The sequence below is a fragment of the Atta colombica genome, unplaced genomic scaffold (assembly GCF_001594045.1).
Source record: "Atta colombica isolate Treedump-2 unplaced genomic scaffold, Acol1.0 scaffold120, whole genome shotgun sequence".
NCBI classification, from domain to species: domain Eukaryota; kingdom Metazoa; phylum Arthropoda; class Insecta; order Hymenoptera; family Formicidae; genus Atta; species Atta colombica.
In genome coordinates, this window is record NW_017259207.1 from 763,053 (window position 1) to 781,239 (window position 18,187).

The following is an 18,187-nucleotide window of genomic DNA, read 5'->3' on the forward strand; positions in this document are numbered from 1 at the left end:
TATATATATTTTAATTATTTAGACATTTGCATTTCCCAACTTGCTCCTTAGCTCAATTAGCCCTGCTCTATCTTAGTTTATTCATTTATGTACATAAATTTTACACATAAAACTTACATAGTTGGCACTAAAGTGTGCCATCGTACCTTTTTTCTGAATGTGGAATAAAAATAATTGTACGGTAAATTAAAATTAAAAAAAGAATAGGAAGAGAATCAAAATCGTCGCATGTCAGCTGAAGGTTAAAATAGATATCGATCTCTATACATTTCGCGTAGCCTACTTTCCTAAAATATTCTTTACGCGGCTTTTAAATAAACAGTTGATTAGTGATACGAATGAAGATCCTTGTCGAGCGTTCTACTCGTCGAAAAAATTTCTTTGAAGACACTGAAAACTTCGAAGCACAGATAGCGGCTTCCTGAGCTCATAAAAAATTCTCTTCCACAAACGCTTCTGTCGTCGGTACGAATGAGTTACGCAGATGCCACGAAGTCGCCTACCGGGTGTCTCGCTCTTATTTGCATCTCAATCGCGGCCTAACGTCTCCCCTGGCAACGGCTATGAATTTTATTCCGGTCTCATATTTCTGGTTCCTATTGTGGCGTTCGAAGAGCATCGCGCGCTCTTTGCGATCAATCATCTCCGCCGTTGCTGTTACTCGCCACCTCGGGGCTGTATTTCGAACTTTTGCGCGCGAAGAAGCGAAGAAGAAGTCGACGAGTCTTCGACGACTCCTCTCTTGTGCGAATTCTCACTCCTCCATCTCTACATCCTCTTTCCTTCTTCCCCCGATTTCCTCCCCCGTCGCAAACAAGAATTCTGCAAACGCCCCCGGGGTCCATGAAATACGTGAAGGATGCGCGCCTAGACGCCGGGGATCTTCTCCGTGAGAAAATGCAGACCGCAGCGATTCTTCTTCTTTATCTCGAAATATCTCAGTTAAACATCTTGCGACCGAGAAATCTGGTCAGACAGACGAAACATATCCGCGACATTCCCCGCATTTTCAATTTCTGTGGTCGTGTCACTTTATTCATATGGGCTTATCTATGATATTGTTGATCATTTCTCTTACGGATGTTGGCGAGTATTAAGTAAAGTCTAGTGAGCAGAATCTCCCCATGGAATTCAACTGGACGTCGCGAAAAGTCACTCGAGAAAGCTCTCGCAAAGAACGCATTATCTGTTTATATCTGAAGTCGACGTTCTCACGTTTTACATTTGTTGTCGCACTTAAATAAAATTTGATAATTCCGATTGTTCCATATATACAAGCAGCTTCGACAAAATTGTACGTGAGCAGCAGATGGCTGGTACACAATTCTTTAATCATCGTTCTTTTATACAAAGGCCCAGGCTTGAGTAATGATGGTCGATGTAGGTATTCGATATTAGCAGGAAGAAGCCTCTATGTCGGTAAACTCATAATGTTCATCAACGTGTAAAGAAATGGACGAAACACTGAATATTGCGGGATCGTCATATTTCCCTTCTCTCCTGAATAAAAATATCAACATTTCCATAACTCTGACACATTTTCTTGTCGCGATGTCTTGTGAAAACGCGAAAAACAAAATAACAAACTCGTTTTTCTCAGTTGTTTTAACACCTTTGCTAAAAGAAATATTCCTACGTCATCATAGAATCGCGAAACTTTCGTGGAAAGTGCATTTTAGAACATCAATGCATTTTAGGACATCTTACTTAAAAAAAAAGTTATATTGCACCGATGCCATTTTAATCTTAATTTTTTTTTATGCAGGATATTAATATCATTATTTTTTTAAGATTTTTTAATTTAAGGAAAGAAAAAGAAGTTTAAAATTCTTAAAGTAATTTAAATTAATTTTTTAATCATACACACACACATTATTCAATTTAAATAACTTTTTAAAATTAAATATTAATTTAAAATTATATAATAAATTAATATTTAAATTAAGATTTAATTTTAAAAATCTTCTTTTATTTAGATAATCTATTTTTACAATCAGGTAAGTGCACTTTTTGCATATCTATTCTAACAGAATACAATGGAACTCAAATTAGTTGATATATAATTATTTGATAAAATTCTTATTTAATTGTTAATTCTGTGGATAATTCATCATTCTTTCTGCTAAATGATAATTAATATTACATTAATGACAATGGATATTGATTTGTAGGTCCAATAATTGGGTCTCGAATAATGAGACTATTAAACAGCGAAGCTTCATTAATAATTGAGAATATTGATTTATATCAGTAGCAACTATTATGTATTTATATAACATTATAGAATTGTTTACTTTGTATAAAATATACAAATTGCATAGAATTGTTTCCTATATTTTCATTGCTACGTAAAATATTAACGAAGCGCCTTACATAACATCGATATATAAACATAATATTTACATTCTCACAAAATATTTCAAAGGCAGAGAAGTGACATTTAAACTTGTCCGCACACCTTAATATACTTTTCAAATATCTTAGTGTTTTTATTATTATAAGAATTCCAATGACACAAGCACATTACACAGTCTGGTTTAAAAATATTAAGTTATAAGTATTTAATAAATAGTTATATTTGTGAGAGATTTTTTAACTTGAAACAAATGAATTGGCTATTCTTAAAGTTAATATAAACTTATTATTTTTATTAAGCTGCTCATTTCCAAAGCCTGATATACCAATTTTATTTATTCCGCGGGGTATTTTTGTAGGAAATTAGATTTTTCTGTTTTAAATGTTTTAATATTTAATTATAGGCATCTTATCTTAAAATTCAAAGAATGCATTATTGAAGATGAATTCCTTATGAAGCATAATGTTCCTTACGAAGTACAACATACCAGAGCGTTATTACACAGCATATACACACACACACACACACACACACACACACACACACACACACACGCGCGCGCACACGCACACACATTAATATTGATCAATATTATAAAAATCTAAGAATGTGACATCAGAAGCTATAATATGAAATAGATAACTATCATTATTGCAATTTTAAAACTAAATGTGCTAATTTAGTAGAATCGATCGTTAACATATACTTATCTATTTTTACTATTACATATATCTTCAAAACAATGGATGAAGGTGAATAATAAATTAATTTAATTATTTTTAATTTTTACATATTCCAATAAAAGTCATGGAAAATGACTTTACATCCTTAAAAAAAGGAATAAAGCGGAACAATAAATTGACCAATTTAATCATTTATATATTGCAACGAAAGAAAACCTCAAAAAATGCATCGTTACAAATTAAAGAAAAAACTAGTCATTTTGATAGCTTTGGCAGTTCTAATGTTAATGTCACTGAATATTTATTTGAAAAGCAAAATTGTTATTTTTTTTTAATTTTACTACAATATCTATTTGTCTTCAATGTGTCGAAAAATCGATTTTGAAGTGGCTAGAAAACGAATTTACAAAGGCAATCCGCCTTCTTCATCACATTTTCCTTTCACAATGTTCAAATTCGATTACATCGCGCCTCGATGTTATGAGTTCTGTCAATGTTCCCTATCAATACCATAAAAATATAAAAATACGACACCGAAAAAGACTCCCTGGCGCGATATCGGTTATCAGAATATCGCGGTATCGCATCTGCCGGATTCACTCGCATCAGCCGGAGAAACCTACCAGTTGTTGCGATCGATAGTTTGTTCCAAAGAATTCCCCATGGTCTCGCATAAACGAAAAGAATCTCAAAGTCCGGCTGGGAGCGCGAGTTGCGCACGAACACACAAGTCTTACTGATTGCTTGGGCGATTTGTTTTCTGGTTGCCGTTCAGATATATAGATCGCGAAATATATACAGGCTTGCCCTTCCTGTATGCTGCAGTAAGCCTACGGCATGCCGTTACAACACGCTTGACGGAACGGCTTGACGGATCGATACTTTTGAAATTACCTTCGCTAAATCCAAGGCCCTTCTTTTACAACATTTTGCAACTTATGCAACAAGAATCTTGATCTTTTCTTACTTTGTAATGACATTAGTTTATAAATTTTAGATAAGTTTTTTAATGCAAGAAAAAGAAATAAGTTTTTTTGATTTTGGTGCGATAAATTTGAATCTGCCACTAGAAAAATTCCACCAGGCCGAATTCTTTAAGATACAATAAGTATATCAATTTTAAGACGTAGCATGTCACTTTTAAAATTCTAACAAACAAACTGACGTTATTTGTCATATGATTAAAGACATTATTTTGATAACAAATAATGCTTGATATATATCAAGTTTTAAGATATAGCAATTCTTTCTGAATAATTTAAATATAATAAATAAATGAGCAAGATAAACATTACTAGAATTTGATGATAAATGAGAAAATATCAAGAATGTTGAAATGAAATTATCGTAAATTTGTTGTTTATACTTTTAACTCAGCATCTTCGCTCTCTCTTTTCAACCTCCGAATATACCTACTATATTTATCTCGTTTTAAGTTCTTATAAGAAATTTCAAGTAACATGAACAAACATTATGCTATCACTATCGCTGAATTTTAATACGTGAAATCGATTCATAGTCATATAAAGACAGACATTAAACGCTTAAATTATTTTCGATTTGTTTTCTAATTTCAATAAATATAAAAAAATGTTTTTTCTCATATCTCGAAAGTCGGACCTAAATTAGTATATTAGTATAATGTAAATTACTATAATTATAAGGAGATAATAAATCGTTACATAAAAATTAGCTATCAATATTACAATTTTAAAACCCAATGTGCTAATTTACTAGAACTTGATTGTTAACATATATCTATTTCTTCATCTATTATATTCTTGAAAAAAGGGATAAATAAATTGATTAGTAATTTCTACATTTAACAAGCCAGAATTATTTCGCGTTGCAAGAACAACTCAACGATAATCATGTTGATGAAGTCGGGCGTTAGCGCACGAAATTCTAGCTACCACTATCAAAGCTTACTTATCAGGCCGCTCGTCGAGGCCTACGGCACGGCGTCGACAGGGCGCTGTAAAATCGATATCGTTCTGAGAAAGCCGGCATTGCGTCATATAATCAATATAATTCGCCCGCGAGAGCAAAGCGGAGGGCTGTCAAAAGCATCCGAGTACACGTCGGGCGCTCGCGGATTACAGCAGATTCAATAAGATCCCCCGACTTCTCTAAACCACCCACGACACATGCATCTCGCGTTTCCCACCTTGAGATCTCGAAAGGGCCAACTACCGGGAGTCGAATCCGGAAGGAAGGCTTGGAGAACGGAACAAGATGAGCGCGATAGATGTCGAGAAAACGTCTAGCGACAGAGCTGTCTCTTTTCGACTCTGAAATCCTCCTCTCGTAAGGCTTCGTTCGTCTTCTTTCGGTAATATGACGTCACTCGACCGCGTTTCAGACGCATTTTCAACGTGATGCTAAAAGAAACTGTAGAGATCCTTTAATAATTATCTGGATGAGAGGTAATCAATTTCGATTAATTCGTCATATTTTATCAATTTCCGAAAATTCTACGAAAAAGAAAAATACACTGAAAAAAATATTTGTGTGAAATTACATGATTATATTGGGTTTTTCCGACCCAGCATAATCACATAATATCGCAGCCTATATTATATTTATTTTACATGCAATATGTATTTTCAAGATTCCATTGAACATGGAATTTTACATATAAAATAATGTCTTGCGCTAGAAACACGTGTACAATATAATGTTGGTATGATAGACGTATATGCCTCTATAGAAATATATAATTTTCATTTCTATGGCCGTCTTGTATGGCTTCATGTACTAATTTTTATACGTGTATTAAACGTTAAATATATAGGAATTAAATTCAGATATAAGAAAAAAAATTTTTTTATTTTAACATATGCTATTTTTTTATTATTCATATGTAGAATTAATTTATGGTTTTAAATATAATTTATTAATTATAACGTTTTTACACTTCGCATATTTATAATTTTTGAAAACGCATATATGATATCGGCGGAATTCAAATCTATGACTTCTAGAACATTAATCTAACATGCTAACGCTGAGCTATGATCGCACGCTTACTGAAAGAAGTATTTATATGATTATACTGAATCTTTCACGATCTTACTAGCATAATCATGTAATATTGCAATCCACATGGAAAATTACAAATTATACAATTATATTAACTTCACATGCAATATGTATTTTTGGAATTCCATTGAACATTGAATTTCATATACAAAATGTAAAATATAAAGACGAGCAGACCTAATTTCTTTGCCGCGCGTCTCTGCCTCTTATCTTTTTTTTTTTTTAGTGTGTTGAGTTCTGATCTACAATAATCATACAGTAAATGTAAAACTCCATTTTTTGTAATTTCACATGAAACTATTTTTTTTGTTTATATCTTATAAAAATACCGCTTAAATTTAAAACTACAAGTTATTTTTACATAAAAGTACTACCTTCATATGTATTTTACCATTAATATGTATTTTTACTTTAAAAAATCTGGAAAAGAAAATTTCCTAGTCATATTTAACTAATTTTCCAGTCATAAACATGTAATATCCATGTAAAAGCATATGTATTTTCAGTGTATATACGTAGGGAGGTGTGTGTGTGTGTGTGTGTGTATATGTGTGCGTGCGTGTGTGTGTGTGTATGTGCGTGCGTGCGTGCGTGCGTGCGTGCGTGTGTGTGTATGTGTGTGCGTGCGTGCGTGTGTGTGTGTGTGTGTGTGTGTGTGCGTGCGTGCGCGTATATATGTGTATATATATATATACACATATCTCTCTGAATACACAGAAAAATACCATTCTATTACTAAGAAGTCATTACTTAGTTTACTTTTTTCTTTCAAGTAATGATTAATATATCTTTAATAAAGAATATTTTTTTTAATAAGTCTTAAAACTTATTACAAATTTTTGGAAAACTCATTATCATGTACTCAATAAAAATTTATTTTCTTTCGAAGACTTTATATAATAAATAAATCGGATTTGTTTTAATTCAATGATCTAATTGAAGTATTAAATTTATTATAGTATTTAGAATATATTTCGAATTTTGATGAATTTTGATAGATTTGCGGATACATGAACTTTTGAAATATAATACTTCATACAAGTAATTATTTTGCATTTACTTACAGTATGTATTTTTCTGATTGTATATACTATCTCATTTTAATTTATACTGTCTCACTCTATAACTTTAATTAAGGTTATAGAGTGAGACTAATTAGTGTCTGAACAACAAGAGAGTCAATTTTAATTTATCATGTTTTATCAATTGCCGAGAGAGAAAGAAAGAAATAAAGAAAAAATTATTTAACTTTAATTGAGGTTATAGAATAACATAGTGTAAGTTAGAGCGAAATAATAGTAATATTTTGATAAAATTATTTGTTATCAGAATCTATATATTATTACTATTATTAGACTATTTATCCTTTTGCATAGTTTTGATAAAATGTTGTGTTCAAGAAATCAATTGTATATCTTGAAATGAAATATTGTAGAAGTGAGCAAAAAATTATTAAAATATTTATAATTTTATTAACTTAATAAATTTGTTCATTTTTTGTAACTTTCATCCTTAATACACAATTTATATTCTACACAATTATTTTCTTTAAAATAGGAGTTAATTTGACTAAATAATATCTTATACTTTTTTAAAAATACATTTATGTACTTACTTTATGGAAATGTTAAAATATATATAAAAATTATTTATTAATTTTTTGTATATTTATAAAATATAAATGAAAATTAATCCAGGAATATTATAAATGATTCGTATATACAATAAAGGATCGGAATATCATTGTATTATATGTGTTAAGATACACACTCGAGTTCCAGATTTTTATTAGAAGGTTTTTAATAGAGGCGAATAAGCATTGCTCGACGTGAGACGGAAAAAAAACCAATCCCCACTATTATATCTGACTATAATGCGTTTCTCGCAAAATTTACGGTCAAAAGTTGCATAAATAGCAATTTGAGCGCATTCCCGATTGAACGCGATCATCGAATAACGTGGTAAAAGTGCACTCGATTACTCACAACAACGTAAAATTCATTGCCGGTTTGTTTTTCGAAGTTTTTTCCGGCTGCGTGCAACCACATTTTTTATAAAGCCCACGTCATGATGTGAAAAATGCGTTTACACTCGGTAAATACGCGATGGGAATTAGCCGATGTTTTCGGTCGCGTCAGATCATTTAAAGTCCCAGCTGCGAATCGCGCAGAGAAATTAACGTCGTTACATTGATAGTTAATTTTGATTATCAATTATTTGCCGACGAAATGACGATCGGGCAAATTTGCGTGGGAAATTCATGCAAAAATCAAATTCAAATCAATTCTCGTGACGTCGTACGTTTGCTATGCGCTCCGGTCAAAATTATACCGTCAATTAATTAATATTTGATATCTAACCTAATTAGATGAAATGCGGTTCCATTAGGAAATATTCGCTTAAACGTTATATAATGTACGGGGCGGGAAATTAAATTATATGATTTACTAATTGAACAATAATCAACAATCTGGCGCAACGTTGCGTTATTAATGTATAATATATGGAAGATGCGAGCTGCCGTTTACATGCAGAAAGCATAAATCTAACACGTCAGTTATTCAGCTTGGACGGGTTGAGGCTGGTTATCGCTATTTTGAGACGACATATCAACGCGAACATGAAACATGCGTAATGCGACCGTGAAGCTAAAACTAGAAAAGCTATTTCTATATATTCGCGAAGTCTTCGTATCCGAAGGAAATCTATGCACGGTCACAAAAGATTATGAAATATCCGGTTTAATAAACAAAGAAATAATTGCTGCGTTATTCCAAGTGGCCTCAACATTACGTCATTTCTGTGTACAAATTTCAGCAAATTTTTTTCTAATTGCTTTCATTAATAATTGCTCTCATACCAATTAAAGTTGTGTTAAAAGTGGGAAAAGTACCAAACGTGTCAATTTTATTGTGGTTCGATTAAGAATTTAACGGTTTTTTGTGAAAGTGCCTTTACATAAAATATTTACTTTGTAGGAGCAAAGATTTTAAAATATAAAAATGTAATATTATATTTCATTGTTAAAAATTAAAATAAGAAAAAAATTAAGTTATTTTTTCAGATAAATAGTGAAATAAAAACTTTTATTTTAATTCAAAACTTTTTTGTTCAGTTTTATTACAAAACTTAACAGTTTTTAATCATGAAATCTAACATAAGAATCGTCTAACATTTTCGCGAATAATGCATCACGTGATGTGGAAAAATTAATAGACTGAGAAATTTTCAATCTAATTAACCTAATTACTTAAGTAAATATTTTACTGATTAGTATTTCCATCTCTCTCTCTCTTTCTTTCTCTCTCTCTCTCTCATTCATTCATTCACTCACTCTCTTACTTTCTCATATACACAATCTCTCTGTCTTCGCTCGATAATAGTGGTCCTATCAAATATCTACTTGTAAGTCCACCGATGAATGAGTCATTTTGAACATTTGTCCGATGACACATTTGTTTGTTTAATTGAATTTTTTTGGTGTGAGCTGCCCACTGGCCTTGATTTATTCGCGTGTAACGCGCCCTCTACAACCTCGGGGTCCAACCTCGCAAATTTATGGCATACGATTTTCCAGGGTCACGTACGTATATAATCGCAGTCTGACCGACTCATGCCACCCACTTCCCGATATCGTGCCAGATAATGCTCGCCGATAAGTCTCAGCAACCTGTCGACATCCGCATTGTCCTGCACGCATACATAAACTCGCATATTTCCTCCAATATTCCGCTCACTTCCGTGACCCGTATTGCAGAGATTACATCCGTAAAAACAAATAGAAATAGAGAAAACAAGTAGAAATAGAGCAAAGATTAAATAATAACTTCCGCCAATATGATTTATATCGATTTTATTCCATCAACAACCTACAACTTTTTACTTGGCTTACTTGAGGACTGATTGTCGAAGTGAAATAGAATGAAATACTGTGTAAAACGATAATTAACAATTTTATATTTCATAATCTAAATCGCAATTGTTCTAAATATTATTTTTATTTTTATTTAATTTGTTAATATCTTTGATATATATATTTTTTTTTTATTTTTGACGATTTCAGAAGCGATCAATTCGACTTATCAAATCAATCGTTCATTAAAGATCCCCAAGCGAAGTGTCGTGTCTACGTATGTGTTATCTCAGAATTCAGTTGCGAGAATCAATTTAATTAGATGTGCCTTCATCAATTGCTACAGAACACGGAAGGAACATTCGCGTTAATTGAATGCATGCGGTCGCATCAGATGCGTGCAACGTTAAATCCAGATTCCAGTGACGAGAGATCCGTTATTAACGAAAAATAAAAACAAAAAATTCATCACATAATTCTACGTGAATCCTGCATTACATAACATTCGACAACACAGTTAACCTTACATTACTTGCAAAATTTATTTAACTCACTTGGAGTGTTTCTGACATACATCCCAATGTTATATTAATTTTCATCGTTCTCTTCGATAATTTACAATTAAATGAAGATTCACAATGTTCTATACATTTTTTAGATAAAGATAAATGCCAAAATATTTTTTAATTGAGAAATCTTGCTAAATATATAATACTGTATAAATAGTATTCATACATTTAGAGAATTTATCAGGCAGGCTTGTCTTGGACAAGACCTCTCATGAATAATGAAGGATTAACAACAAAATTTATTTTCTAATGGTCTATTAAAATTGATCTATTAAATCAATCAAAAGTCAAATTCGATTATCGCTGAGGCTTTCGCTCTCAGCGATCGCACTTACTTTCCTGTACAGAAACAGAGTGGAGGATTTCAAGGATATCTGGCGTAACTCCTCGCGATAAGGAAGTTTTCAGACAGAAGTCGTCGCGCGCTTTTTCTCTCTGTAGGACTCTTTTAAGTTGAAGAAGGATTCTGATCGAACTGTACGACGATTTACCCGACTGACTATGGTTCGACACGTTACGGACAGAAGGCAGTTTTACACTGACTCCGCTGGTACTAGAACCTCTATGTATACCGTCTACTACCTACCTCACTCGTCACATTGCGTGACTAATGTATATGTTAGTGCGTATCCGTAGTGACGATCATTTACTTATGTCTGTCGAGTCTGCCTGGCAGACATTAATGTCGGGTTTACACTCATCACATCGACAATGACCTGATGGCCTTAGACATCTTGGTCTGATAAAAAATTTCCAATTTTTTTCTTTCTCAGATATTTCTTTATGGTTTAGAAAAAAAAAATTTTGTGTGCTCTGAGTAATTAATTCAATTTTAATCAAAGATATCTATGACACTTCTTAGGAAGATAGTAACTACAATTAAAAAATGATCTGTATTTTATTGAAAAATTAAAAAGATAATCTAATTTTTTGATCACTTATTACATAATTTTTACTTTATTACATGTGTATTTTATTAAATATACATATTTCACAAAGTTTTGTAATGAAAAAATAAGATTTTTTTGTAAATATTTTAAAAGACACTTCAAAAAACTTAGTAGTTCAGAATTTTTAGAAGAAATATCATCAAAAGATTAAATAAAAATTTGTCGAATAAGAATATTCAAGTCATTATCAGTAATCGTATTAACTTGGATCTAACTTGGAATTGTAAAATTCCATTTATTATAGTTACCAAATGATACGAACCAGAGATCTGGATTGAATCGAAATCGAAATTGAAAACGTCCTATAATCTTTTTATAGATAAACCAAAACGATACCAAATAAAGTTCATAATACAGAAATTATAACCAAACCAGTAAAATTATTTTTAGTTTACACTTTTTCGGATATTAATATATAATAGATCTGTTCTTTATAACTGAACTGATTGCATTAGTTCAAAATTTATTCTTTAGTCATACTAGAAGAAGAAAGATAAACTCTGAATTGTAGACAAACTAATTGAATTGATAAACTCTTTCTCCTCCTTGCCCTTCTCTCTTTTTGGTTTGCTTAATCATGTTGTTGTTGCAATTATGATTTGAATCCTTGCACACATATATAGCATACATATAAAACATTGTATTAAATAATATATTCTTTAATTTTTATTTTTTTCTTCTACAATTTAATAGGATAAAAAAAGTTGTTTTAAACTTTAAACTTCTCCCCGCGCAAGTAATTATAATCGAAAAAAATGTAATAATCATTAAAAAACTGTAATTTTTACAGTCTCAGTATTCTTTATTAGTCAAGAAACCGAAACTGAAATCAGAATATTTATTTAATATTTTACTAAACTGTAATTGGAACTTAAAGAAATATTTTGAGTCCAAAGTACAAACAATGAGATACTCAATACTTAATATTAATGCACTGACTTAACTGCATATATTTGAGAGTAAAATACTTTAGAAAGAAATTAAAAATCTTTCAGCCTAAAAATCCTTAATCTTAGAGACTCTTGAAACTAAAGTGAAGAACAAGATAACATTATTTGTTTTGGAAAGAATAGCAAATCCTAATCATTTCGAATGCAGCACGAATGCAATCAAATGTTAAGACAGAAACTTTAAAAAAAATGTTGTCTTTATTCTTTTTTTTTTTTCATTATCATCTGAAACAATCCATGAATAAACGATATTCTCTTATTTAGTTCTGCGAGAATTAATTATAAGTGGTAAACAGTGAATGGAACTTAACGTGAAGACGCGGATATGAAATAATTGCATTTGGATTAAAGATTTTTCAATTGCAGTGAAATTTCTTCGTTGAATAAAGGGTTATTTGTGATGAAAGATCAATTATATTACGAGAATGGACATATTTTACTGAGAAATATTTATCATAATTCTCTTTTTTTCTCATTGTTAAGCTTGTAAAAAGCCTTAAGCTATGTAAAAATCCGAACTTAAAAGAAAAGAATTTGCAAGTTTGCTGTTTGCAACTGGCTTTCTTCATGACATCATACATTCTCGTAAATTAAATTTTTAGCGGAAGTGGAAAGAGTGCATGCTTTTCTATGAAAGATCTTTTTACAATGAAAAATTGATCAATCCCGCTCGGTCGAAAAAGATTACATCGAACATCCTTCCGGATATAATCTCCCGAATATCACATCGTTCGAAAAATCGATATCAAGAGCTGTTCCTTATCGAGAGCATCCTTATCGATTTCTCACCAAACAGAATTTTCCGTGTTCTTTTCAATTATCGCTAGTGATCTCGAAGAAACGCTCTTTCTTACTGTCGCATCAGTAGCTGCTTCTCGTCTTGGAAGTCCTCCAAAACTCGCGGAATCCTCCAGCGGACGAGCGCGTAATTTGCATACGATTAATCTTGATCAACGGTGGCGACACCCTCGTCCGAGGAATGCTCATCTTCGTCCTTGATCCAGCGGGAATCAGGTTAAATGGTGAACGCGCCTACCAAGACCATGATGGATCGTTACGTCTTGGCGAACCGAGGCTGCGCCAAGACGAATTTGGCATAGCGGAATCGATCTAATTAAGCGCACGCACGACCGCACGACGGAACAAGACGTCGGGCGGATGCGGGCTGATTAAATTGCGGTATGCAGATTTGCGTCAACAGAATATTCCGATTGCGTTCGCGATTTGACAACGCGTTATGTCGCGAACTGAACAATACGATTGTCTAAAATCACACAAGCGCTCTGCTTACGTTTCTTCTATATTCATGGAAAATAGTGATGGCAACTATAAAGATGATAATTGTACAAGTTTTATATTGTTCTCTTATTTTAAAAGGAATGACATAATTTACAAAATTTTTTTAATTTTTCAGAAAAGAGAGAAAAACTATTTTTTAACATATAACAGAAAATTATTAAAATTATTAAAATTATTAAAGTATTGAAATAATTATTGAAATAATGTAATAATATTGATAAAAAGAATATATACTCTTAGGATAATAATCCGTAATGTTATTTTCATTATTTTCGTTTCACAACTTTTAAAAAACTTTTTAAGTTGTGATATTCTATAACATTTTTTTTATTTTAAAAAATTATAACAAACCCGAAATAATTTATCAAAAATGACATAATTCGAGTTATATAATCAAGTTTATCTTGATTAATTAAAATAACTAAAGTAAAATAATTTTAAAATAAGACATTTTCTTTTTCAAATTTCGGTTATCAAAACTGTCACTTTAAATCTTCTTTATAAAAGATGCTTCTTTTTATTTACAAAAACGACAAAATTCAAAAGTGTTTGTCATTTTTGTAGAAGGCATCACGATTTCTCTCAAACCCTAAGGATGACACAAATGTTATTTGGCGGATAGATTATGAAATAGATTAAATACTTAGTCTACTTTTGATGATTGAGTAATTTTTATCTAACTCATTTATAGTATAACTAAAATCACATTTCTTAAATTATGTCACTTTTGAAGTAAGGGAACGAATATATGTAGAATTAATATACACAAATAAATAAATATAAATAAATAAAATATAAATATATAAAAAAATATAAAATATAAAAAAATAAATATTAAACTATTTTATAGTTGCAATAACTACAAAATAATTTATTCAATTAAAAAAAATTATATTAACTTGTATATAATTAAGGGAAATAAAGGCACAATTCTACTTAGGCTCTTTTTTCGGAAATTAGCTTTTTTATACAATATTAATTGTAATAGAGAAGTATTGTAAGTATGTAATTTCTTAAAGACATTACATAATTATTTGATTATACCCATTTATGTATAATAAAAAAGTAATAATTTTGATTAAAATCAAGATTTTGTAATTAGGTCTTTATTTCGCCTATCCCCCTCTCAATTGACAATTTTGTAGTTGTCATCATTTCTCTTTTTTCTAAGTGCTATAATATCTCTCTTTTTTCTTGATTTTAAATTGACAAAAAGAATATATCATCATCGCACATATCTTCTTCTGCATAAAGATAAATTGAATAAACACATAGAAGATTATTTTACATTATATCCAATAACACGAAACGATTGAATTTATTTTTTAAAACGTAGAATATAATTGCGTGTCATAGAAGTTCCGAGTTACATCACGCGTTCATCTCGCCAGATGAGTGAGTTACGTAACTTACACTCGGGAAGATGGATTGCCGCGTCTGAACTGTTATATTATAACGGATTCAGTTGCGAGAATCGATTTAATTACATACGCTTTTATCAATTGTTACAGGATGAGAAGATAGCGTGTTAATTGAACCGACGTGACGAACATATTCGCATCATATTGTATGCGACATTGAACCTAATCCCGCAAAAAGTCACTCGCTTGCAAACTTCGTAAAATAGATTTCCATACGTTATATTATTATATGATTTTGCTTAAGAGTTTCTCGGAAAGCCAACTGTAATTATTATATGCGCGCAGAAAGTATTTCTCTATGTTTATTATTCCTTTTTTTGCCCATTTTTATGTGTATTCGATATTAAAGCGTAAATCGATATTCGCGGAAAGCAGCAGCTCGTGTGATCCGCAAACTGAAATTTCCAGCATACACAACATATAATTATTATTTATTTGACGCACGTACGCGCGCAGCCCCCTGTCATTGCTATCTTCGATACTTAAGCTCCTTTTTTTGTCTCGTTCATTATCATGTACCTGATATCATCAGCTCGGAAAACCAAAAAACAGAAAACTAGGAATTTCCAGAAAACTAGAAATTTTAATATTTGCTAATAATGCGAGAGCAGCTCAATGTGTTATCCTTATCTTCCATCGGGTTATAAGCTCGCTAATAGATAAGCGAATGAATTAGTCGCGTATCTCTAAATTTTCCATAAACGCACAAACCTCATTCCTCCTTCCTCTCTTATCGCAAATATTTAAATTACCAAAAACATTATTTTGAACCGAGATCTGTCTTGTTATAAAAAGTACAGTTATATATTTGTTAGCTTTTGCACTAAAATAATGTCATTTGTATAAATTGATTGTTTGAATTTGAATTAATTGTAGAAGTATATATTTTATATGTTTACATCTATTATTAAATGAAATATTTTTCTCCGTCTAATTATTAGAATTTTAAATAAGAACTTCATTAAAAGAAAGTCATTTTATTAACAAACTTTATATTTATTATTATTACCACAGATTCATGATCATATAGAAAAAAAGCTGTATTTCTTTATATTAGGGACCATCTCTTCGATGACATACAAAAAAGCTTTTAAAATTGATTGATATTCAAAAAAGTAATTTACTAACTTCAGTATTAGCCCTTATTTTTTTTTACCAAACAATTTTAAAGTAATTTTCCAACTATGCCTTCACTAATTTCTTGTTTTTTGAGTTTTATATTACACTTTAATCGAACATACCTGCTTCATTATGCAGATATTTATTCTAAATTATCGTTTAACCAGTCTAAGATAAAAATTCTTTTGTGATTTATAATTACTGTCAATATTAAGAAATATTAACATGTTATTAATCGTGCAATTAAAATATTGATGAAATGATATAGAATATTGATAATAATCTGAATTTTTTTATTCTCGATCATTAATATATCTATCATAATATCTATCATATCTACGATACTGTACAAGAATCAAAAACTTCACCAATAATATTGTCATTTTGTTAGTATTGACAATATCAGTTATTGTCCGTGTACACTCTTAAATTTATAATATTATTAAAATTTGATTGTTGTTTTAATCATTTCTGCAGATTACTACTGCTTCTATTTAATTATGTTTAATTATGCTAATTTAATCAAAACAATGAATTCTAATTTAATTCAAGAAATATATCAAATTTGATTCAAATTTAATTTATTACTTATTAAGCATATGTTAATATGGATGTTGTTTTATTTTGAAACTAATTATAAGCAATTTGACTACAGAATAAATTGATTTATATTTTGACATGCATGAAGTTAAAATTAACAAAATATTCAGTCATTATTATTTCCTTGATAACAACATAAAATCTTTAAAAAGGTGTAAGTTTTTCCATCAATATACTTGCACAACTAAGCTTAAGACATGATTGAAAAGCACAGATAGGAAAAGAAAATATAACAGATTTCAACCTATCAATAACGTATATTATGATATACAGATGAAATCTGTTGTTTCTTGTTCTTATTGCCTATATTTCTCAATTGGGTTTCATATTTTGTGTCCATAAAACTGAGCGGAAAGAAATTATCAATAATATTGATCGCAAGATTATAAAAATCTTGATGTCAGTATTACTGATTCAATATTCATGATTAATATTATTAATTGATGAGTAAGATCCATACAAAACAGGCACAAGTATCTCGCATTAAAAAAATTTGCGAATCCAAAAGCAGCAGATTTAACGTCGTGCTTCAATTGTAAGAAAGGAATAAAACAATGCGACATTTGGTATTCCTTTCCAGTATCCTCTTATCGACAAAGCTCATTGAGATACGAAAACTATCCTACTCGATATTATCTAGCTCAGATACGGAGAACCTTAATTTAGTCAGCGACTAATCCCGAATTTCCATGTCAGGTGAAATTGCATCAGGACTGTGATCGTGGTGCTGCACCGAGTTCTTAAGGATTAACCCTCTCAATTTATTTCAACTGATCTAACTCACTCTCCGGCCACCAAGAAGAATCTTCGCGGAGACACTTGAAAGACATGATACTGATAAAAGATCTCCATTCGCCAAGAGAAACTAGCTTCTAGCCAGTAGCTGTAGTCGCACGCTTTTCTGAGTTACGAAGGCTATCTCGACCACGTTCCCGTGAATGCGCATTGTCCACATTGTGCTGCTTGATGACTGCCGAGCTAAGGATACCGCAGGTAGAGATGCTGAGGGAGTTCACAGTCGTGAAACGCGCATCGCTACGCAGCGTCATCATTTATCTCGCGGAGAATTTCAGATATTTCTTGGGACGCGACGCGATTACTGCAAACAAACAGCGTGTAATTAACAGGAAGCGTTCTAAAACAAACAATAAACTATCATAGTGTTTAAATGCGAGTGACAAAATTTTACATCTTGCACGCGATTATGATACTTCTCTCTCATACAGAAAAAATGGTATTATTTAGGATGGCCAACTTTGAAATATCAACTTTAAGACTTAAAGAATCCATCGGGATTCTTTATTGATATATAATATTAAGCAAATTAAATTAATTAGATATATAT

The 18,187-nt window shown here is 31.1% G+C and overlaps 1 protein-coding gene across 1 annotated transcript in view; it reads right to left on the reverse strand.

The window, feature by feature from the left end:
• The window catches only part of LOC108694549, an 18,867-nt gene extending 2,494 nt beyond the window's left edge, over positions 1–16,373 (reverse strand). The window contains exons 1-2 of the mRNA XM_018204114.1: positions 16,365–16,373; positions 10,839–11,085 (exon numbers count right to left, since the gene is read on the reverse strand). Of these exons, the coding sequence (XP_018059603.1) occupies positions 10,839–11,085; positions 16,365–16,373 (256 nt within the window). The remainder of the gene's footprint in view (positions 1–10,838; positions 11,086–16,364) is intronic.
• Positions 16,374–18,187: the final 1,814 nt, after the last annotated feature.